General features: G+C 45.5%; 1 protein-coding gene across 1 annotated transcript in view; it reads left to right on the top strand.

Annotated features, from left to right (window-relative positions):
- PWP2 (PWP2 small subunit processome component) overlaps positions 1 to 25,324 on the top strand; it is a 360,035-nt gene that overhangs the window by 224,784 nt on the left and 109,927 nt on the right. Inside the window, exons 11-12 of the mRNA XM_033941702.1 lie at positions 8,751 to 8,899; positions 18,443 to 18,590. Of these exons, the coding sequence (XP_033797593.1) occupies positions 8,751 to 8,899; positions 18,443 to 18,590 (297 nt within the window). The remainder of the gene's footprint in view (positions 1 to 8,750; positions 8,900 to 18,442; positions 18,591 to 25,324) is intronic.

Below are 25,324 nucleotides of genomic sequence, written 5' to 3'. Positions count from 1 at the left end.
AGAAGAAGACTGACAACCCCTATAAGACCAAAACGCACTCTCACCAAAAATCGCTCATCTACCCGAAAACAACTCACAGCGAACCAACAAACTACACCAATCTCACATGTGCATACTTAAACATAAGAGCCATAGGCCCAAAAACAGAACACATAAAAAACTGGATAGAAAGAGAAAAACTGGACTGCCTTTCTCAATGAAACCTGGCTTACCTCTGAAACAGAAGTTTGCCCTAAAGGATACAAAATGGTAGTGGTCTGCAGAGAAAACAAAAGAGGATGAGGAATTGCCATCATTGCCAAAAACACCATAGACCTAAAAATACAAGACAAAATTACTACCCCATACATGAACTTACTAGGCTGTCAATTCTCAGGCTCCTCACTCAAAGGCACCCTAAACTGCATGCTTTGCTACATAACACCAGGAAACTGGAACACAGCAAAACCAAAATTTTAAGACTTTATCTACCGAAACTCATTAACGACAACTTACAACTTAATCCTAGGAGACCTAAACCGCCACCTCGAAAACCAAGCCTCTAAACAAGTAGAAATCTTACTATCTTACCTTGAGGCCTTAACATACAAATTATTAGACCCTCAAACAACTCATGAAAAAGGCCATCAATTCGACATTGCAGCCTATATGACCCAACAACCCACACAACCAGAAATTCACACATCAAATGGAAACTGGTATCGCTCCCTCTGGTCAGACCACTATACATACTCCTTCAATATCAACTGGACCAACAACAAAAACAAAACAAACACACAAAAAATAACTTACATCTCGGGGGGGGGGGGGGGGGCAAGATGGCGTCTTGAGCAGGTTGTTGAAAAGAGCTCCCCCGTCTTGAAGGTGATATTTCTATACAATTTTGGGGGGAAGAATTCCTTTTCTATGCCTAAAAGAAGGGGGAAACAGAGGGGCTTCCCTCCACCTACCTCTGACTCTTCGACATCATGGCAGACTGTTATTACAGTTTACACAGTCCAACCTTCCACATCGGGTGATTCCTCTGCTGTGAGTCGGGAAGTTCACAACTTGGACGGCGAGTTGTCACTCTTGCTGAGTCCGCGAGGACCGCATACCCCTCCCAAGCCCGGAGAAACATCGGCAGAGCAGACCATGCAGGAGGGCTCTCCAAGTATTTTGAGAGAGGCATGTTCTCCAGCCGTGGTGAACCCGGAAGTAATTACAACCTTGCTGACTCCGGAGATTGAGTTACAGCGTTCTAGGAGTACTGAGCCAGTGGCAACTAGCTGTGGTGATGACGGTGGAGCACAGAGTTTAATCTCTGGAGTAGAAGCCAAGGGAAATCAGGCCATTATCTCCCCCCTCAAGCCGTTGGTAAGACCACAGGCAGTAACACTGGATTCCATCTGGACTTCGATTGAGAACTTACATTCGGTATGTTCTAACTTTGTTTCTATGACTTTAAACTCTACCTCTAGGATAAGTTCTTTAGAGACTCTGTTCAACAACACCAGGTGGATTTGGAAAAATTAGAGAAAGTAACAACTGAGACTAAACAAATGACTGATGCTTACTAAACAAATGACTGATAAAATGATGATTCTAAGGAAGATTGAAAATTTAGAAAATCAACACAAAAATTTGAACTTAAGGATTCTTAATTTTCCAATGGCTAAGTTTATGTCTTCACAGGAACTTTTTAAGAATTTTATGTTGACTGTTCTAAATATTCCGGAAGCTAGTCTTCCCCCGATACAAAAAATTTACTATTTAAAACAAATACAAAAGGAAAAAGCTGTGGTTGCTGAAAATGCACAATTGGATGTTTCTGCTATTTTGCAATCTTCTGATTTTGAGATTAGGGGACGGGCGACTTTGTTAGTCTCTCTTGTGTTTCTACAAGATAAAGAAATGTTGTTGAAATTATACTTTAATTTAAAACAGATCACCTATTTAGGTGAAAGGGCATATGTCTTAAAGTGGACACAATCCAGGAGGAAAGAGTTTTTAAGATTTCGTCCAAAAGTGATTGCTTTAGGGGCAGTGTTTCAGTTGAGATTTCCATGCAAATGTTTTGTCTCATATCAAGGGAGTAATTATATTTTCTTTGAACCTGCCCAATTAGGTTTTTTCCTAGAAGGTAAAGGAGTCTCGATACAGCCAGCTTGTACCAAGATATAATGCGGTATTTAACTAAAGGATAGGTTAACATCTTATTACTGCTCTATTTCCTTTTCTTTTCTTTTTTTGTATATGAATTTCCCCTTTTTCCGAGGGGTTTACTCATTTTACTTGAAGGGTATTAACGTAGAACAAAATCTTTTCCAGAGAAAGGAAAATGGTAAAACCAGAGGACATAATTTGAGGTTGAGGGGTGGTAGATTCAGGGGCAATGTTAGGAAATTCTACTTTACGGAGAGGGTAGTGGATGCCTGGAATGCGCTCCCGAGAGAGGTGGTGGAGAGTAAAACTGTGACTGAGTTCAAAGAAGCGTGGGATGAACACAGAAGATTTAGAATCAGAAAATAATATTAAATATTGAACTAGGCCAGTACTGGGCAGACTTGCACGGTCTGTGTCTGTGTATGGCCGTTTGGTGGAGGATGGGCTGGGGAGGGCTTCAATGGCTGGGAGGGTGTAGATGGGCTGGAGTAAGTCATAACAGAGATTTCGGCAGTTGGAACCCAAGCACAGTACCAGGTAAAGCTTTGGATTCTTGCCCAGAAATAGCTAAGAAGAAAAAAATAAATAAATAAATTTAAATTGAATCAGGTAGGGCAGACTGGATGGACCATTCGGGTCTTTATCTGCCGTCATCTAATATGTTACTATGTTACTATGTATTTTGCCTCTCACCCTTAGATTGTGGACTGCGTTAGATAAATATTTCATTGTTTAATTTCTGGTGCTTAGTTTGTATAGCTAAGTGAGTTTATAATTTTGTATTTCTTTTATCATCTATGTATATTGGATGCATTGAAATGATAAACAATAAAATAAAAAAAAAAATAACATACATCTCGCGTAAGCACATCGACCCCACCAAATTCTGGACAAAAACCGACACCATAATCCAAAACTATAACCCCGAAAACTTCATCACACAATGGAGCCAGCTAAGTGCAGCAACCCTAGATGAGCTAGCTCCAGAACAGACCAAAACCAAAATCCATAGAAAATCTGACAAATGGTTCGACAATGAACTACTCCTACTAAAAAGACAATGCAGACAAATAGAAAGAAAATGAAGGAAAAACAGTCAAGACTCCACAATAACAACATGGAGAAAACTGAACCAAAAATATAAACAAAAATTAAAAGAAAAACGAAAACATACTACACAAAGCAAATAGGAGGAGAAGAATCTCAAGACACAAAAAAACTATTCCAACTACTAAAAGAACTCACAGACACCAAACCCTACCTGGCAAGCAACAACGCCCCCACACCCACAGCCACCCTCTTACCAACATTCTTCAAAGACAAAATCGCAATCATAAGATCCACCTTCAATGGAACACCTATTCACCTAGAAGAGATCACAATACCCTCCTCAGAAGAAGAAGCAGTTGCAGCAGACAGAACATGGTACCACTTCTCACCAATACCATGGTCAGACTTTAACAAATTTTACAACAAATACAGCCACGCAACTGGTGACCTCAACCACTGCCCCCCATACCTATTGAAATCTCCAGTACACTATTTTGCACTCTACTCTTAACAATGGATATAAACCCTACTAACTGACGGCTTTTTCCCACAAGACCTCAGCGAAATCATCATCACTCCAATCCTGAAAGACCCCAAAGGAGAAATAGACCAACCATCCAATTACAGACTCATAGCCTCAATACCACTTTATGTCAAGCTAATGGAAGTCCTAAACTCATACCTAGAAAACCACAGCGTACTTTACTCAACACAATCAGGCTTCAGAACCAACCACAGCACTGAGACCCTACTAGGCTCACTCATGGACACCGCCAGACAAAAACCTCAGCACAGGCAAAAAAATGCTAATTATCCAACTAGATCTCTCCGCAGTCTTTGACCTGGTAGACCATAACGTCCTTCTACAAATACTGGACTCAATAGGAATCGGTGGAAAGGCACTATCATGGTTTAAAGGATTCCTACAATCCAGAACATACAGAGTTAAAACAAACAAAGAAAAATCCGAGCCATGGTCTAACCCCTGCGGAGTACCCCAAGGATCACCTCTTTCTCCCACACTCTTCAACCTATACATTGCCTCCCTCGGCTCCTACCTAGACAAACAAGGTCTAACCTCCTACAGCTATGCAGATGATATCACCATTCTCCTTCCGTTCGATCAACTAGCACCATCCATGGCAGACACGATACACAGAACACTTGAAACAATAGCAACATGGATGAAAGACCACAAACTAAAACTAAATCCGGACAAAACAAACTTCATCCTACTCGAAAATAACAAAACCCCTAACCGTAACTAACCTTGTCATAAACTCTACAACATACCACTTCCAACCCACTTTAAAACTCCTGGGAGTGCTAATAGACAGAGGCTGTACAATGCAGCCACAAATCAACAAAACAATAAAAAAAAATCATTCACAGTCATGAGAAACCTGAGGCAAGTCAGAAAATTCTTCAACAGAAAACAATTTCAACTCTTGGTACAATCCCTAATCCTAGGTCTAATAGACTACTGCAACATACTATATCTCCCATGCATAGCAACTATGATAAAACAACTACAAACAATACAAAACACAGCCCTAAGACTGATCTACTCACTGAAGAAATTCGACCACATCACAGAAGCATACCACAACTCACATTGGCTCCCAATACAAGTGAGAATACACTTAAAATTTTACTGCCTACTATTTAAAGCAATAAACGGAGACAGCCCAGTCTATTGGACCAATTGACTAGTTTAATCCACCTCAATCAGACATAGGAAAACTCACGCACCATTATCACATCCTCCAACCAAAGCGTCAAAAGAAAAAAACTGTACGATAACCTCTTACCCATTCGAGCTGCAACACTTGACCCACAACTCTACAACCTATTGACCACGACCACAGACTACAAAACCTTCAAGAAAGAAATAAAAACCCTTCTATTCAAAAAACACATAAAACCGAACTAACACAATCAGGAATGTCCTAAGCATCACCTGCAACTACTACATATGTACCTCCAATATCATGACAACTCAGATGTACCGTATTTTCACGCATATAACGCGTGCGTTGTACGTGTTTTTACAAACCGTGCATAACCTTGCGCAGTATACGCGTGAGCGCGCTATATAAATTTTTTTTTACATAGTTCCCCCCCTCCGACGTCCGATTCACCCCCCCTCCGCAGGACTGCTCGCACCCCCACCCTGAAGGACCGCTCGCACGCACCCCACCCCGAAGGACCGCTTGCATGCACTCCCACCCGCACCCCCACCCTGAAGGACCCCACAGCCTCCCGACCCCCCCCCCCCCATCATGTAGAAGCTCCTACCGGTGTCCTGCTGCTTCCTCTTGGCAGTCCCGGCCCTTCTGTGAGCCCTGCGCCTGCTGCTTCCTCTTCCGGCAGTTCGCCCTTTCTCTAACGTCAAGCCCTCTTGCCCCGCCGACTCCCCGACACGAGCGGGGCAAGAGGGAGCTCAAGCTCTCTTGCCCCAGCCAACCGCGGCACCCCCGATACGATCGGGGCAAGAGGGAGCTCAAGCCCTCTTGCCCCAGCCAACGGCGGCACCCCCGACATGATCTGGGCAAGAGGGAGCTCAAGCCCTCTTGCCCCCCCCCCCGACACGATCGGGGCAAAAGGGAGCCCAAGCCCTTTTGCCCCGCCGACTCCCTAACTCCCCGACAATATCGGGCCAGGAGGGAGCCCAAACCCTCCTGGCCACGGCGACCCCCTACCCCCACCCCGCACTACATTACGGGCAGGAGGGATCCCAGACCCTCCTGCCCTCGACGCAAACCCCCCCTCCCCCCAACGACCGCCCCCCCCCAAGAACCTCCGACCGCCCCCCCAGTTGACCCGCGACCCCCCTGGCCGACCCCCACGACACTCCCACCCCCCTTCCCCGTACCTTTGTGTAGTTGGCCGGACAGATGGGAGCCAAACCCGTCTGTCCGGCAGGCAGCCAACGACGGAATGAGGCCGGATTGGCCCATCCGTCCCAAAGCTTCGCCTACTAATCAGAATAGGCCCGGGAGCCTTAGGTCCCTCCTGGGGGTGGGGCCTTGGGCACATGGCCGGCCAACTACACAAAGGTACGGGGAAGGGGGGCGGGGGTATCGTGGGGGTCGGCCAGGGGGGTCGCAGGTCGGCTGGGGGGGCGGTCGGAGGTTCTTGGGGGGGCGGTCGTTGGGGGGAGGGGGGTTTGCGTTGAGGGCAGGAGGGCCTGGGATCCCTCCTGCCATAATGTAGTGGGGGTAGGGGGTCGCCATGGCCAGGAGGGTTTGAGCTCCCTCCTGGCTCAATATTGTCAGGGAGTTGGGGAGTCGGCGGGGCAAGAGGGCTTGGGCTCCCTTTTGCCCAGATCGTGTCGGGGGGGCAAGAGGGCTTGAGCTCCCTCTTGCCCCGATCGTGTCGGGGGTGCCGCCGTTGGCTGGGGCAAGAGGGCTTGAGCTCCCTCTTGCCCCGATCGTGTCGGGGAGTCGGCGGGGCAAGAGGGATTGACTTTAGAGAAAGGGCGAACCGCTGGAAGAGGAAGCAGCGCAGGCGCAGGGCTCACGGAAGGGCCGGGACCGCCAAGAGAAAGCAGCAGGACACCGGTAGGAGCTTCTACATGATGGGGGTGGGGGTCGGGAGGCTGTGGGGGTGCGAGCGGTCCTTCAGGGTGGGGTGCGGGTGGGAGTGCGTGCGAGCGGTCCTTCGGGGTGGGGGTGCGAGCGGTCCTGCGGGGGGGTGAATCGGATGTCGAGGGGGGGGCATCAGGCTTTCAGGGTGGGGACAGGACTTCAAGGGGGAGAGGAGAGTCGGGGCGGGCGAAAGGAGAGTCGGGGTGGCCAGAGGAGAGTCGGAGCAGGCGAAAGGAGAGTCGGGCAGCATGCGCGGTATACGGGTGTGCGCGGTATTAAAAAATTTCTGTACATAAATTTGTGTTTTCCGCGCGCTATACCCGTGTGCGCGTTTTACACGGGTTTTACACGGGTGCGCGTTATCTACGTGAAAATACGGTAATCCTTACCAACTCAAAGAAATGTACAAACTACTCCCTAAATACTTCTAATCTCCGGACTATCCATTTGTAATCCGCCTTGAACCGCAAGGTAATGGCGGAATATAAATCCCTAATGTAATGTAATGTAATCTTTGCTGCTCAGTTTGAGACTGCATTACTGTTGGATTAGCTTTTTAGTTTTAAAGGCTTGCTTTTTTTCCAAATCTGTAATTCAAGTTGAGCTCAGTGAGATGCACACCCTGTTTCCTTGCCCAGGTGAGTTTTTACAAAGTGATCTTTGTAAAAGGCAGTATTAAACCTGAATGAATGAATAGATATAAGCTTTGTATCTGATGCAGATGAGAACGAAGTAACTTGCCCTGAATTGCAAAGAGGAAAATACAGGATTTATTTATTTTTAAAATTTATGAATTGCTTAAATCTAAGCGATGTACAAAACATTTACATCCTCAATTTCAAGCACAAACAAACATTATAAAATGTAGTAAACAAATAAGTCTTCCCCACAAACTTCCTCAATACAGAATTTGTTAAATCTAAAACAAATAATAACCACAGAGTTAAAGAAAGGCGTCCACAAATAATTGTGTTTTCAACATTTTCTTAAAAGACACACAATCTTTGCATAATCTCATTATACCTGGAATTGAATTCCAGAGATTCTTACCAGCAAGTGAGAAAATTGATATTCTAGATTTAACATTGAACTGAAGCCCAACATCCCTCCCTCAGATCTCAAACATTTTGTGGGTTGATAGATTTCCCCACAAGTTTTGAAAACAAGTAGGTGAAGAGGAGTACAATATTTGATGAACGACAGACAGAGCTTTATAGCAAATTCTCTGTTGAACAGGTAACCAGTGGAGAGCTTTTAAGATTGGAATAACATGGGCAACCCTAGGAATGCCCATTAGCAATCTAGCCGCTGAATTCATTAAAAGTTGGACAGGTTTGCATGTTTTCTTTGACAATCCAAGATACAAAAGATTGCAGTAATTAGTTTGAGATAATAATACTTGAACGACAGAGCGAAAATCCTCAGGCAGGAGCATTGGGTTTAATTTAAATATGATGTGAAGTTGTGCATATCCTCCTTGTACCACTTTAGCTATGTGTTGTTTCATTAAGAGCTGAGAATCTAACCATACTCCAAGAACCAATATCTCAGGCTTTGCCAATAATTGTGTGTCCATAGCAGTAAATATTGTAGGGCTACCCACAATGCCAATGTCCCCCACAATCAAAGCCTCAGGTTTTTTTTCATATTTAACTGTAGGCCATGCTGCCTCATCCACACCATTATTTCATGCATATAGTTATTCAAATTTATCCGAGCAGCAAAGATTTGAACCTTGTTTTCTCTTTTTCTCAGTTTATTGCTCTAATAACTAGGTTTTACTAAGCTGAATAAAGAGAAGACTGCATTCCTGATTACACGCAGCATTTCAAATGTGCATCCCTTGTTAAGTGCTTGTTGTAAGGTACATACATAAGCAGATATTAGCCAAATATTATACACAGGAAACACATATAATTTACAGGTGATTTTTATCCTGAATCTTTTTTATCTCCTCTGCCCCAGGTGAAAGTTTGGAATGCCAGCAATGGGTTTTGCTTCGTAACCTTCACAGAGCATACAAGCAGTATCACAGCAGTAACCTTCACCTCCAATGGCTTTGTGGTGGTCAGTGCCTCATTAGATGGGACTGTGCGTGCATTTGATCTTCACAGGTAAAAATATTTCCCTTTCCTTCTGAAAGAACCTGTGAGCGAAGGATGATGTTACTTTTATTTTGTATTGGTAGAAGGGATGTACTGGTAACCAGTAAAGTTCCCTCAAAAGGGAACTAACCCCCCTTCCATTCCCCCATGCTATTCTCCCCTCTCCCTCTCCCTACCTGTAATATCCCCCTAAGATTCAACAATGTAACCAGCATCCACTCTGCAACTTTCTCGTAAATTTCCAGCTCCTTCTGATGCTCTCCTCATTTTTCCACTTTGTAACCTCTCCTCAAAATTGAATTAGTTATCAGCGCCATTAATTGTAATCTTCTTCCTGGAAATGTCCAGTTATCTTTTGATGTAATCCACATAGAACTGCAAGGTACAGGCGGAATAGAAGTCAGTAATGTAATGTAATGTAAAAGGGAAGAAACTCTATTAAACTCCTTTGCTCCACAAATCAATCTTGCTGCAGTGTTTTGAAGTAATTGCAACTTTTTCTGGAATTTTATAGCAACACCCTTGTATAAGGAGTTACAGTAATCTAGATAAGGTAATAAGATCACATAGAAACATAGAAATAGACAACAGATAAGAGCCACGGCCCATCTAGTCTACCCACCCCAATGACCCTCCCCTACCTTTCTCTGTGAATAGATCCCACATGTCTATCCCATTTGGCCTTAAAATCAGGCACGCTGCTGGCCTCAATAACCTGAAGTGGAAGACTATTCCAGCGATCAACCACCCTTTCAGTGAAAAAGAATTTCCTGGTGTCCCCGTGCAGTTTCCCGCCCCTGATTTTCCACAGATGTCCCCTTGTTGCTGCGGGACCCTTGAAAAAGAAGATATCTTCTTCCACCTCGATGCGGTCCGTGAGATACTTGAATGTCTCGATCATGTCACCCCTCTCTCTGCATTCCTCGAGTGAGTACAGCTGCAACTTATCCAGCCGTTCCTCGTACGGGAGATCCTTGAGTCCCGAGACCATCCGGGTGGCCATTCTCTGGACTGACTCCAGTCTCAGCACATCCTTACGGTAATGTGGCCTCCAGAACTGCACACAGTATTCCAGGTGGGACCTCACCATGGATCTATACAATGGCAAAATGACTTCAGGCTTACAGCTGACGAAACTCCTGCGTATGCAACCTATGATTTGCCTTGCCTTGGATGAAGCTTGCTCCACTTGATTGGCAGTCTTCATGTTCTCACTGACGATCACCCCTAAATCTCGTTCTGCTTCAGTTCTTGTTAGGATCTCGCCATTAAGGGTGTAAGTCTTGCATGAATTTTGGCTGCCCAGGTGCATGACTGCATTTTTTGGCATTGAAGCTGAGTTGCCAGGACCTAGACCAGCGCTCCAGTAGGAGTAGGTCGTGCATCATGTTGTCGGACAAAATAACTGAATACTAGAAGAATTCAAAGATTGTACAGCCCTTAACAGACATAATTTGAAAAAAAAATGTATAAATGAATTTATCTGATCTTTCATAGTCAATTTTGAATCCAGGATTACCCCTAAGCCCTTGGATTTATTATCTATTTGAATAAACTCCTGTATTTAATGTAAAATTATTTTAAACTCTAAGCATTCTTGACTGTAAGATTCAGGAGATCAAGGCACAGATGCATATATTTCACCTAATTTATAAATGCAACGTGGCATAGTCCAATCTGGGTTTTCCTGGACCCAGTGCCCATTCACACAAACTGTCTGGACACTTACAGGTATAATTGTTTTTTTTTTTTTATTAAGTACAGACTTAAGCCTGTTACCTCGCAGGCTCTGGTAAGGCAAAACCCTTTCTCAACTCAAGGATAAACAGTTTTTCTTAAGCAAGGTTCAAGGGCTGGTCCCAGCCAGACCCGCACATAGGCCTATATTCACTAACAATAGCGACTCAATCGCTTTTGGACGATTTTCTGGCCAATTTTCCAACAACGATTAATTCACTATTAAGTTTGCATGCAAATGATTTGCATGGAGGTGCAAATCATCTGCTTGCAAACTCCCCAACTCAATCGCTCAGTGAGTGATTGAGTCAGGACAGAGCCCTGACAGGAGAAGCTGTCACTGCTGTCAGGGCTTCACTGCTGTCAGGGCTCCCTTCCTCCCCCCACCACTTAAAAAAAATGGCAGAAGGGATGCCGGCTCCCTCCTGCCATCAACACTCCTTCCTCCCACCCCCAAAACAAATGGCAGGAGGGATGCCCACTCCTTCCTGCCATCAGCACCTCATGCCAAACCCCTGCCAATTTAGATATGGCAGGAGGGATGCCAACTCCCTCCTGCCACTAGACACCCTACCGACCACCGCCGCCATAGAACTAATTGCAGGAGATGCAACTCACTCCTGCCATTGGAACCCCCTCCCCCCCCCTCGCTGAACCCCCCCTCCAAACCGACCCAGTACACCTTTAACCCCTCTGGTACCTATAAGTTGAGAGCAGGAGGAATGCTCAGTCCCTGCTGCTCCAGGCCTCCTCTGATGGTGAATGAGGGCCTTAGGCCCTGCCCCGGTGCATCATGTGATGCATGGGGAGGGGCCTAAGGCCCTGATTGGCTCAGGCGCTTCAGGCCCCTACCATATCTATGTTGGGGGGGGAGGGGTTCGGCGGGGGGTGCCGATGGCAGGAGGGAGTCGACATCCCTCCTGCCTCCTTCTTTGGGAGGGGGCTGTGGGGCTGCATTTGTGTGTTTCTGTGAGGGGGGTTCATTTTATTTTAATTTGTCAGATATTTTGTGTGTGTAATATTTGCAAAATATCAGTGGTATTTAAAAAATAAACAAAAAACAGGCATACCAGTCGGGTTTTAGGATAGTAAAACCTGATTCAAAATAGCAAAGCAATTGTTAGTGAATCAATCGGTTGGCTATTTTGCATGGGGTTTTACTAATTTGCATGTGTGGATTGGCTCGGAGAGGAGATGGATCGGGCAGCAGTTTAGTGAAGCGGGTCAGGGAACAATCACAAAATCAGTAAAACTGGTTTTGCGATCCTTGGTACAGGATCAGAAGGTTTAGTAAATCTAGCCCACGAGTGTCAAAGTCGGTCCTCAAGAGCCGCAGTCCAGCCGGATTTTCAGGATTTCCCCAATGAATATGAATGAGATCTATTAGCATATAATGAAAGCAGTGCATGCAAATAGATCTCATGCATATTCATTGGGGAAATCCTGAAAACCCAACTGGATTACATCCTTCGAGAACTGACTTTGACACCCCTGCTTTTTCCACAATCCTAACTATAATAAACTTGGCTTACCTTAGCCAGCCATGTACCAAATGTCTCGCACTCTCAGTCCTTCTAACAGTCCTTGCCAGATTTCTTGACTTCCCAGGATTTTTCCTCAGCCCACGGCTAGGGAAGGGTTCTCTCTCTCGCTCTCACAGTCTCGTAAGAATCCCTCTGCTTCCCAGGGTTCTACTCGACCTGCATCTAAGGAAGGATTCTCTAGTGAAGTCTCTTCCTTAGGACATCCTTTCTCAGGGACCTTCCTGAATGATTCAATTTTGGGGCAGATATGCTTCTCCTAGTCACGCCCCTCTGACTGCAGGGTTATATGCTTCAATGTCTCTCAGTACTGAGCTGAAAAAAACTCATTGTATTTTTGGACTGGTAGTATCCCCACATTGTTCTAGTGCCCCCTCCTGCCGAGTGGCACAACTATAGCATTGGTGAGGGAAAATCTTAGTCCCTTATGTGCAACAAATGTGCCTATTTGTCTTTTTATAAAATAACTTCCCTCAAGACTCCTGCACAAAGTTACTCTTGCTCTCTTATACATGTGTATACAAGTGATTATTCCAAGACAAGCAGGCAGCATATTCTCAATGATGGGTAATGTCACCGACGGATCCCCAGTACGGACACTTGAAAAGTGAATTGCAACTTTAAGTTTAGAAAGTTTGCTATTAACCCGCACCGCGCTTGTGTGAGTGCCTTCCTGCCCGACGTAGGTGCGCGGTCCCTCAGTTTTCTAGTTTCCGCGGAGCTATTCAGACGCATTTTCAACAATCTGTTGAATTTTTTTCTATTGCTTACCTTCACCTCTCGCGGATTGTGACTTTTTTTGTCACAGTTCTTTTATTTTTTACTTTGTCTTTTATTTTCTGTAAAAAAAAAAATTTTTTTTAATACTTTTTTCTTTTTACTTTGCCGTCGCGGGCTTTGGCCCAATTGGGCCTTATGGACTCTTTTCGCCATAGAGTTTTGATTTGTCAACGGCTGTCTTTCCATCCATTTCCCACCCGCCAACGGGTTTCAAAAAGTGCGGTTGCTGTGCATGGGCCATTTCTGTCACCGACCCTCACCGCTGGTGCTTGCAGTTTCTGGGACCCGAGCACCGTGCTGACTCCTGCTCCACTGCTCGTCTCTTCAGAAGAACACTCTAAAAAATCAGTTGCTTCAGCAAAAACAACTGTTCAGCGCCGCAATGGACACGGAGCCCAGTTCATCTCCGACACCGTCCGTGCTGATCAAGACCGCACAGACCAAGATGACACTGAGGGTGGATCCACCAACTTTGACTCCAGTGTCGCAACTCACTCTGAATAAACCGGCTAAGAAGCCTTCCACTACCCCTTCCGGGATGCAGGTCAAAGCTGCAGTGAGTCAAGTCCTGCCGACCTCGCGTAAGTCTCGTAAATGCACAGCTTCGATATTGGTGAGTGCCTCCTCTTCGGCCTCATCATCCCCGGACCATGTTGATCAGCCATCCGTACTAGCCAAAAAGAAGCAAACGGTACCGGCAGTTTCCCTTAAGCAGAAAATTGACAATCTGTTTTGGGAGGAATTAGGAGAGCATTTTAACCTCTTGGTGCTGGCTCACTTTTCACCAAGCACGGCATCGACCTTTCAGGAGCCGGTCTGGTCTGAGTTGCTCATGGCGCTGACCACTCCTCTTAATACTACTCCACCAATACGGACATTCTCGACCCAGAACTCGAGCATTCCACTTAAGCACCGATCCTCCTCAGCCACATCTCGAGAGGCTACTCCGGCATGGTCAGGCAAAGTTTCCAGTAAATCCAAACATTTGGAGACTTTGACATCGAGCCGTCAACACCGACCTCATCCTTTCAGAGATTCAGATTTATGGGGGATACTGAACCAGAAATGCCATCTACTACCGATGTGGACTCTTCTGCTTCTGGGTCCCTAGGCATTCACCTACCAGAGCTTCTTCTCCTTCAAAGAAACTTTCTTTCTCCAGATTTTTGCGATGGATAGCACGTGATCTGGAAGTTTTATTGGAGGCTGAATCCAAATTCAGCAAGGAGTACTTGGACAGACTTGACTATGATTTTCCTCCTAAAGAACTGTTAAAGCTTCCACTCCATGCCATTCTGAAGGAAACTTTCTATAAAAAACTGGAGACTCTTCTCTCTGTGCCAGTGGCTCCTAACCGTTTGGAATCTCTTTATAAGGTGGTAGCCTTACCCGGCTTTGATAAGCCTTAATTGCCCCATGAGTCTCTCGTGGTTGAATCCACTTTGAAAAAATCCTCTCGGGCAAGTGTGTATGCGTCCATTCCTCCTGGTAGAGAGGGTAGGACAATGGACAAATTTGGCAGACGTCTCTACCAAAGCTCAATGTTGTCAAACAGAGCATCCAATTATACTTTTTTCTTTTCCTGTTTATGAAGTATCTTCTTAAGCAAATTTCATCGCCTCAGCAATATATGCCTTCACGTAAGGCCCAGAAATTTCAATCTCTAATCTCTACCTCTCTCCAACTTCGAAAGTACATGGTGAGATCTATTTATGATACTTTCGAACTCTCATCTAGAGCAGCAGCTATGTCAGTGGCGATGAGACGTTTGGCATGATTACATGTTTCAGACCTTGATGTTAACCACCAAGACCATCTGGCTAATGCTCCATGCCTGGGTGATGAGCTCTTTGGAACCTCCACTGCCACCCAAAAGCTGTCCACTCATGAGACCAGATGGGATGTGTTGGTAAAGCCCAAAAAGAAGCCTCTACCTTTTAAGCGTGCTTCTTCCTACCAACACAGATATGCTTCTAAACCTACTCCTCAGGCACCTACCCAGCCTCGTTGACAACGACAACAGCCACGTCAACAACCTAAACAACTGCCTGCTACTCAGAAACCTGCACAGTCTTTTTGATGTGCTCCTTCAGAGCATAGCCAGAGTTCCTCTGCTACTTTCTCTGCCTTAACCTATAGGGATATTATAAAAAGTGTATACTGGATAAGAATCTTAACCTTGCAGACTCATGAGTGGATAAATGAAAAAGCCTCAGCCCCACCACTCCACCACTGTAATATCTTGTTACTGCGGGAAGAAATTACGTGGTGCAATCATCACTGGCTATTTCATTCATTTATAAGTGCTTTTTGTTTAAATAATTTATTAGGTAATAGTAAGAAATACTGAGATTCAGTGTACTTATCTTATGCCAACTAAACCCTGGGAACATGACCCGACATGTTTCGCACCGTCTGTGCTGTATCAAGAGTCCCCCGGGTTGCCTATGTCATCCGACTCTGTCTAACATAGACATACTATTTAAACAAAAAGCACTTATAAATGAATGAAATAGCCAGTGATGATTGCACCATGTAATTTCTTCTCCGCCCCAAGAGTCCCTCCGGCTGCCACTGAACCCGGTGCTCTGGCAGACCCTCATCAGGAACCTCGAGACTCCTTACATGGTAACGGCCGTCCCATCTAAAATGGAGTCTAAGTACCGTACGGTACCCTGCCCGGGGTTCGAGCAACCACCACAGTTGTCCCACCAATCCTTACTGGTGGAGTCTTCGTTGAAGAAAGCTCACCCCTCTAGGGTATCCGCGGCGGTCCCTCCGGGACGCGAGGGCAGGACTCTAGACAAATTTGGCTGCCGTTTGTATCAGAACTCTATGATGGCCTCTAGAGTCCTGAACTATACATTCACTTTTTCCTCTTATTTGAAACATCTCATTGGGCTGCTGAGCGCCTTCTCGGTGGATTTACCTGCCCCCCGCCAGGCAGCGTTTGGCCTCCTCCTCGAGGATTTTTCAAACCTTTGACTGCACCTGTTCCACGCCGCTTATGACGGCTTCGAACTTTCATCCAGGGTCGCTGCCTTCGCTGTGGCCATGTGCCGGCTGGGGTGGCTGCGGCTGGTCGATATGGACCCTAACCTCCAGGATCGGTTAGCTAACCTTCCTTGCGTCGGTAAGGAACTGTTTGACGACACTATCGAAGCAGCGACAAAGCGGCTATCGGAACACGAACGTTCCTTTGCTTCACTCATCCGGCAAAAGCCTAAACCGCCGGTCTCTCGACCTTTTCGGAGCTTGCCTCGCCGCTACCCCCAGAAGTCCACCCCGGCCTTTTCCAGACCGCCACCTCGGCGCCCCCAGACTCATTCTAGGGCTTTACCAAAATCCCAGCCTACTGTGTCTGCGAAGCTGTCTCCGTCCTTTTGACGGGATGAGCGGACGGGGGCGGGCCCCCTCCGCACCTCTGCCTGGCCTCCTTCCCATCGGGGGCCGCCTACGAGCCTATTACCCTCGCTGGGAAGCTATAACGTCGGACTCATGGGTCCTTGGCGTGATCTCATCAGGGTATTCACTCAACTTTCGAGAGGTTCCTCCCGACAGCCCACCAAATGCGTGTCCCCCCAATCGAGCGCAGTTGTCCCTCCTCCTCTCCGAGGCACAGGATCTCCTTCGCCTGCGGGCGGTGGAACCGGTACCCCAAAAACAGAGGGGCCAAGGGTTTTACTCCCGTTACTTCCTGGTACCGAAGAAGACGGGAGACCTGCGCCCGATTCTGGACTTAAGGCGCCTGAACAAGTTTCTGGTGCGGGAAAAGTTTCGGATGCTTTCCCTTCCGATTCTTTACCCCTTGATCAACGAAGGCGATTGGCTCTGCTCCCTCGTTCTGAAGGAGGTCTACACCCATGTTCCGGTGCACCCTGCTTATCGCAGATACCTGCGCTTTCAGGTGGGAGACCTCCATCTGCAATATCGGGTCCTCCCCTTCGGCCTGTCCTCGTCCCCCCGAGTCTTCACGAAGTGCCTCGTAGTGGTCGCGGCTGCCTTGCGCTCCCAGGGTCTGCAAGTATTCCCCTACCTGGACGATTGGTTGATCAAAGCCCCGACCAGGGAGGGGGTTATCTCAGCGACCCGACAGACTATTACATCCCAATCTTCGATCTCTACATCTGACTGCTTGGTTTCTGTCCCCCTGACTTCTCTCCCCGTGTCTCAGTCGGTCAGGGAGGTGTTGGAGGCTTCTCGGAAAGTCTCGACTAGACTCTGCTATTCCCAGAAGTGGACTAGATTCTCGTCCTGGTGCTCCTCTCACCGCCAGGACCCGGTGTCGGTCCCTGTGCCTTTGGTTCTGGAGTATTTGCTTCATTTATCTCACTCTGGCCTGAAGACCAATTCCATTTGAGTACATCTCAGTGCGATTGCTGCCTTTCATCAGCCCCTGGAAGGGAAGGCTCTTTCACTCCATCCCTTGGTTTCTCGTTTCATGAAGGGTCTTTTGAATGTTCAACCCCCCCCTCAAACCGCCTCCTGTGGTTTGGGATCTTAATGTGGTTCTGGCTCAACTGATGAAACCCCCATTTGAGCCTATGGATAAGTGTCATCTTAAGTTTCTCACTTGGAAAGTGATCTTCCTACTCGCCCTCACTTCTGCTCGGAGGGTTAGCGAGCTGAAGGCTTTGGTGGCGGACCCACCTTTCACGGTATTCCATCATGACAAGGTGGTTCTCCACACTCACCCTAAGTTTTTGCCTAAGGTGGTATCTGATTTTCATATCAACCAGCCCATTGTTCTGCCTGTGTTCTTTCCCAAGCCCCACTCTCATCCTGGAGAGGTGGCGCTCCACACTCTTGACTGCAAGAGGGCGTTGGCTTTTTATCTTAAACGCACTCAGTCTCATCGGACAGTTCCACAATTGTTTTTGTCCTTCGACCCTAATAGGTTGGGACGCCCAGTTTCCAAGCGCATCTTGTCCAACTGGTTGGCTGCTTGCATTTCTTTCTGCTACGCTCAGGCTGGTCTCGCGCTGCATGGTCGAGTTACGGGACATAAAGTCCGAGCGATGGCAGCTTTGGTAGCTTTCCTCAGGTCCACGCCCATTGAGGATATCTGCAAGGCTGCCACGTGGTCTTCGGTTCATACTTTCACCTCCCACTATTGCCTGGATACACTGTCAAAGGCCAAAGTTAGATCCAGAGAAACTACTAAGGCCAAATCTCCTCCATCAATAAATTGATCTTAACGCATCCACTACTGCTATTAATACTGTCTCAGTACTAAGTAGTATGTACTTTTCAGCTTTCTGTATATTATGTATGTTAACCTGTAACCCATTCTGAGCTCTTTAGGAAGAACAGGATAGAAAATTAATTAAATAAAAATAAATAAATATGCATTTCAGTAAAACAGATTCTCAAATTGTTATGCAAAGTGAGGAGGTCTCTGTTTAAATTCTAGAATCAGCAACAGGTGTATTTAACATTTCTTTACCTTTTTAGCATAATTTTAAGAGTTTTTTTTCCCTCTTGCCCATTCTAGGTATCGGAATTTCCGTACCTTCACTGCTCAGCGTCTAGTGCAGTTCTCCTGCCTTGCTGTAGACTTCAGTGGTGAGATTGTATGTGCTGGATCCCAGGATGCTTTTGATGTGTATGTGTGGTCCATGCAGACTGGACATCTGTTAGATGTAAGAAGCTAAGTATGTTTTATCAGACATTATTCCCAACTGATTAATGAGGCACAAGAGAGATGGAGTGTGTAACTGTTTATGGTAATAAAGGAAAGGGGTAGTAAAGTTGGGGAAAAAGTTCTGAGATAATGAAAAGTAATCTTTAACTATTGTTCTCAATAATAGGGTCACCCTCTCAAATCTATCCACCAAAGTCCTATTCTTTATAGTGTCAAGCACATTTCTACATATGCAACTTGGCCTTAGCAAGATCCTTCACCATGCATGACTATCCATCTTCAAGTAATGAAAAGACCAAAAGGGTGTTGCACAATTTACCTGTCATTACAGTTAAAGACCACAGTTCTGGTAAAGCCTTTGATCATTCTACAGTTTACTTTTATTAGTACACGTATTTTTTCTTGCTGTACTTCTCCACTATTCGCAACCAGATTATGGTAGCTCTTTTATCCCTATTCCTTCCTTTAATTAGGACAAGGTCATATATCTCTTACTTGAATTTCAAATTTATGAGCTCACTACTCTCCGCTTCTTTCAGTAGAAGATGAGACCGGTTTCTGCATAATTTTATTTTAGGAAATAGGAAAAAATTGCAGGGGGCAAGGTCAGGCGAATAGGGAGTGTGCATAATCACTGTAATGTTTCTGGAAGTCAGGAATTGTCGAATGAGTGATGTGTAAATGGGCGCGTTGTCATGGTGGAGCAACCGATTTTTGTTTTTTCACTTGTCTTAGTGTTTACGCCGAACACTCTCGCTCAACCATTTCAAAACCTCACAGTAAAACTGACCATTGATGGTTTGATCGGGAGGTAAGAATTCCTTGTGAACAAACCCATGAATGTAAAAAAAAAGATCAACCTCAACTGCGCATTTGATGTGCTTTTTTCGGCCACGTTGATTGTGGCAACTTCCACTGCAACGACTGCTGCTTAGTCTCTGGATCATAACCGTAAGCCCATAATTCATCACCAGTTATGATACGGGAGATAAAGTTGGGGTCGTCTTTGACTTGTTGTTTGAGTTTTGAACAGACAAACGCGATGGGCCTTCTGTTCACCGGTTAGCAGTCTTGTACAAATTTTGCAGAAATGCATCTCATGTTCAATTCGTCAAACAAAATTCGTTGAACTGTCCTGTATGACTGTCCTACTATTAAAAAAAAAAACAAAAAACTCTGTGGAGATGGTGATGTTCAGGATGCAGGCTTCATTAAGAAATATACAAATTCATAATCCACATAAAATATATCTAGGACCCAAACCGTTGGGAGCTGTGGACCCAACACGGACAACATTGAATTCTGAAAAATCTTCTTAGCAACTGTAACAAACAGTTTGTTGTCCTTTCCAGGTGGAGTATTAGAGCCACATTGCTCTGACCCCACTACTGAAAAAAACTGATCTAGACCCATCCTCACTATCCAGTTATCGACCCATAGCGAATATTCCTCTCCTGACGAAAATGTTAGTCTATCATATCTGCTCAGCTGTCATCATACTTAGAGAGATTCTCCATTCTTCTACCTTGCCAATATGGTTTCAGACCCAATTTCAGTACCGAATCTCTATTGGTCTCACTAATTTCAAAGGTTCAGCAACTATATTCACGTAACAAGTTCGCAGTCCTATTACAATTTGATCTATCTGCGGCCTTTGACGTCGTTCAACATGATATCTTGATCTACCAACTTTCTGAGATAGGCATTGATTCTACAGACTTAGACTGGTTCTCAAAATTCCTACGATCTCGCTCATATACTGTTAATATGAATGGTACCATGTCATCTTCTTGGAAGTCTCTGCGGAGTCCCACAGAGATCTTATTCCTATCAAGTCTCACCACATCTGTCAAGCTTCATCCTACCCTAGTCCACAATCACTACTTAAGCCTAACTCTGTACACTGTTTAAATCCGCCAAGGATTACCTGTTTTCTTCAACTGTTTTATGCTTTGCCACTCAATTGATTACACTTAATTGCTTTAGTTTACTAATTGATCTCCAAATTTTATTTCAACTGTCCATCCCTTGCTTAGGACCTCCCGATCCCTCCCAACTGTTTACATCCTAGCCCAACTACTAAGCCCACCTGATTCTTTTCAACTGTTTCAGTCCCACCCAATCATCCCGCCCTCCTCAATTACAAACCTTCCGCTACTCTCGCCTCCCCATCCCCGAAGACCCTCAAAACCCCCACCATGAAGCCACACCTATGGATCCTTCTTCTCCTTATCTGCTCATCCTCCAACATCTCCCTCTGCCTGAACCCCCCACCCCCTTACTTGCTGAACCCCATCTCTGTCAGTCCTTTCCACCCTGGTGACAAAATCCCCACGCTTTTGCGCAGCAGAACCTACCCCTCCAAAAAAAAACCCCCGAAGAATCAATCTCGCCTCCCTAAAGCCCATCCCCCCTGCCAACCCTCCCAACCCCACCACAGACTCCCTCACCCCAGTCCCATCTCTATACTGCAATGCCAGATCCGCATGCAACAAAACCCAAATTCTGAAGGACCTTCTTGAAGATCTCAATCCCGGTTTCTTATTCATCACCGAAACTTGGATCGCAAAAGACGACTTCTTCTCTCAAAATGAACTCTGCTCCCACGGATACCAAGGCCTCTTCTCCCCCAGACTTAACCGGAAAGGAGGTGGTCTGGCAATCCTCCATAAATCATTCCTCGACGTCCAGCTCCTTGATAAGGGTAGCCAGGCTCCCCTAGAATACATGCTAGCCTCTGTCAACGATGAGCTTCACCCGCACCCACTAGGTATCCTACTTCTATATCGCCCACCCTCGTCCCCCTGGAACAAATCCTCCGACCTTGTCCTTGAGACCATTACAAACGCCTTCCTCAGATTCCAAAGATTACTAATCATTGGGGATATTAATCTTCACTTAAACGACACTACCAACAAAGATGCATCTGATCTCACCATCTTCCTCACCTCTTTAGGCTTCCCCCCCTCAGCCCCCTCCCCAACCCATGAAAAAGGGCATGCATTAGACATCATCAGCTTCATTGACCTCACTGAATACAAAACTTCGATCGACGACACTCGCTGGGAACCCGTTCCCTGGTCCGACCACTTCCTAGGGGCTTTCTGCCTCCCCATTTTCATGTCCCGCATCGAACCCCCCCCTCGTCCCCCCAATCCTATTACCTTCCGGAAAAAAATTGCGAGCGAATTGTTCTGGGCCAAATTCCTCAACCTAATCCCCACCATCCCCAAAGCTCCTAACCCCGAATCCAACTGGCACAACTGGATCACCCTCTCTGAGACCACCTACCACTCCCTTGCTCCACTTTCCACTAAAACGGTCTCCTACACCCGCAAAGCCCCCTGGTACCTTCCCCTCCACAGACATCTAAAGCAGAAATGTCGTACACTAGAACGAAAATGGAAAAAATCAAAATCCCCCACCGATAGACAGTCCTGGAGGACTTCCATTAAGATCTACAACACCGAATTAAAAAAATCTAGGAAGAACTACTACGGCAACAAAATCTGCAGCTCCAACAACCAAAGTAACACCTTGTTCAATATCTGGCGTTCCATATCCTCTAAACACGACTCCTCCTCATTCCCCTCCTCTCCATCTGCTAATGACCTAGCAGCATTCTTCAATGAAAAAGTAACCACCCTTCGATGCTCCTTTCCCCCAACCCCTGCCTACAACTCTCTGGTGCTTACTACCTCCACCCCTAACCTAAACGAGGCCAACCATATCCCAGCCGATAGATCCTGGACTGCCTTTGAGCCCGTTTCCGACTCCCAAGTCTCTAAACTTTGCCTCAAGCTAAAATCTTGCAACTGCACCTTGGATCCTTTCCCCTCCTACTTATATGAGAACATTCCAGCACAGGCCATCTCATCTCTCACCAAACTCTTAAACTCCGCCCTGCTCTCAGGCCTATTTTCGACCAAAATGGGACACATTTCCCTATCCCCTCTCTTGAAAAAAGCTGATCTGAACCCCTCCACCCCTTCCAGCTATCGCCCAATAGCCAACATTCCACTCCTGACCAAAATGCTGGAATCCATCATAGCCACCCAACTCTCATCCTACCTTGAGAGATTCTCCATTCTCCTACCCTTCCAACATGGATTCAGACCCAACTATAGCACTGAATCTCTTTTATCCTCTTTAATTTCAAAGGTCCAACTACTCCACGCCTGCAACAAGTTCGCGGTCCTTCTTCAATTCGACCTCTCTGCTGCTTTCGACATTGTCCACCACGACATTCTAATCCTCCAACTTTCCGATATTGGCATAAACTCCACAGTCCTAGATTGGTTCTCAAAATTCTTGCGCTCCCGCTCCTACTTCGTCAACATGAATGGCACCTCATCCGCTCCTTGGAAACCGCTCTGCGGAGTCCCCCAGGGTTCACCTCTATCCCCGATTCTTTTCAATGTCTATATGTCCTCCCTAAAACTCCTCCAACTTTCTACCACTGCGACACTCTACACCTACGCCGACGACATCCTTGTCCTTCTCGAAACTGACTCGAACCTCACCAACCTCTCTGAAAACATCTCAACCTGCATAACTAATCTCCAATCCTGGGCTCTCTCCGTTCAGATGAAACTAAATGAGACCAAAACAAAACTTCTCTGGCTTGGCCCAAAATTGGACCATCTACCCTCCTCCATCCCTCTTTCCTCGGGCTCCAATCTACAGCTTGAGCACTCTAGCAAAGTTCTGGGAATCACCATTGACTCTACATTGTCCTTTAACGACCACATCAACTCCCTAGTAAAAAAATGCTTTTTCAATCTTCATATGTTAAGGAAAATCAGATCCTGCTTTCACCAGCATCATTTTGCTGTCCTTGTCCAATCCATCATTCTCTCCAGACTTGACTACTGCAATTCCATCTACCTAAGCCTAACAAAGAAAAATCTTATCAGACTCCAACGGATTCAGAACACCGCAGCCAAACTAATCTTCACAAAAGGCAAATTCGACCATGTCTCCCCGCTTCTATCTAAGCTTCACTGGCTCCCAGTCTTCCTCAGGGTTCGTTACAAATGCGCCTGTCTTACCTTCAAATCTCTTCACGGCATCCTTCCTCCCCTCTTTCCTTTATCTTGGCTCTCGAACACTCATTCCACCAGATCCACTCAGAAATTCAAACTATCCTTCCCTTCTCTAAATGGCATCTCTCATACAGGAAAACTCGGAACATCCCTCCTCTTTAGGATCACCGAGCTATGGAACAGCTTTACTGCCCATCTCCGGTGTTCGACCTCCCTCCAACACTTCAGAAAACATCTGAAAACCTGGCTTTACGCCAAAATGTAACTTCCCCCTCCCTTCCCCCCTCACCTTCCTATTTACCAAACCCTCCTTCCTTCCATTGGAGTTCCTTTCTCTGTTTTTAATTCCTGTAAACCGTGTCGAGCTCCACTTCTGTGAAGATGACGCGGTATATAAACTTAAGGCTTAGTTTAGTTTAGTTTAGTTTAGAGATCACCTCTATCCCCTATCCTCTTCAACATCTATATGTCTACTTTAAAACTTTTCCATCTATCCCCCTTTGAAACATTATACACATATGCAGATGACATCTTGGTTCTTCTTGAGAAAGATTCAAATCTCGCTAAAATATAATAACATGCATAATGAAACTTCAATCTTGGGCCCTTACTGTGCAAATGAAGCTGAATGAGTCCAAAACCAAACTACTATGGCTTGGCCCTAAACTAGATCAACTACCTTCGTCCATTTTATTGCCATCTGGACTTTCACTGCAGATTGAATTCTCAAGTAAAGTTCTGGATGTCATTATAGACTCAACACTTTCATTCAATCTTAATTCTCTGGTAAAAAAATACTTCTTTAGTCTCCATATACGGAGAAAAGTGAGATCCTGCTTTCACCAACAACACTTTGTTGTCCTCATACAATCAATCATTCTTTCGAGGTTGGATTATTGTAATTCGATCTATCTAAGTCTAACCAAGAAAAGTCTTCAAAGACTTCAACAGATCCAGAATACTGCAGCCAGGTTGATCTTTGCAAAAAGCAAATATGATCATGTTTCCCCACTTTTGTTAAAACTTCACTGGCTCTCTAGGGCTTACTTTAAATGTGCCTGCCTATCATTTAAGATCTTGCATGGCACTCTTCCCTCTTTAATTCATCTATCCTGGAACTCTGTGAGACCTGATATTACCAGATCTATCCTTAAGCTTAAATTATCTTTCCCCTCATTAAAAGGCATTATCTATATCGGAAAATTAGGGAAATATCTCTACTTTAAAATTACTGAGCTTTGGAATAACTTTCCTGTCCAGCTGCGTAATTTGGACTCTTTCCAATTATTTTGAAAACATCTGAAAAATTGCTTTTTTCAAAAATGTAATTTCCACTACTCTCTATATAACCACTAATTCTTATATTTTCCTTTCTTAAACTCTTGTAAACCGTGTCGAGCTCCATCCTTATAGAGAAGATGCAGTATATAAGCTTAAGGTTTAGTTTAGTTTAGTTTAAGTACAAGTAGATGCTACAGTTATAGAATGTTGATGGGAGAGCTGCAATTTATTATGTCCCAAGACGTGCTAGACTTTGAACTTAGGGCTCCTTTTAGAAGGTGCGCTAGTGGTTTTATCACACGCACCGAATTAGTGCGAGCTAGCCGAAAATCTACCGCCTGCTTAAAAGGAGGCAGTAGCGGCTAGCGCACACGGAAATTTAATGCACTGTTCCGCGCGTTAAGGC

Source organism: Geotrypetes seraphini, chromosome 4 (assembly GCF_902459505.1).
Source record: "Geotrypetes seraphini chromosome 4, aGeoSer1.1, whole genome shotgun sequence".
Classification (NCBI taxonomy): domain Eukaryota; kingdom Metazoa; phylum Chordata; class Amphibia; order Gymnophiona; family Dermophiidae; genus Geotrypetes; species Geotrypetes seraphini.
This window is presented reverse-complemented; position numbering and strand designations above follow the sequence as displayed.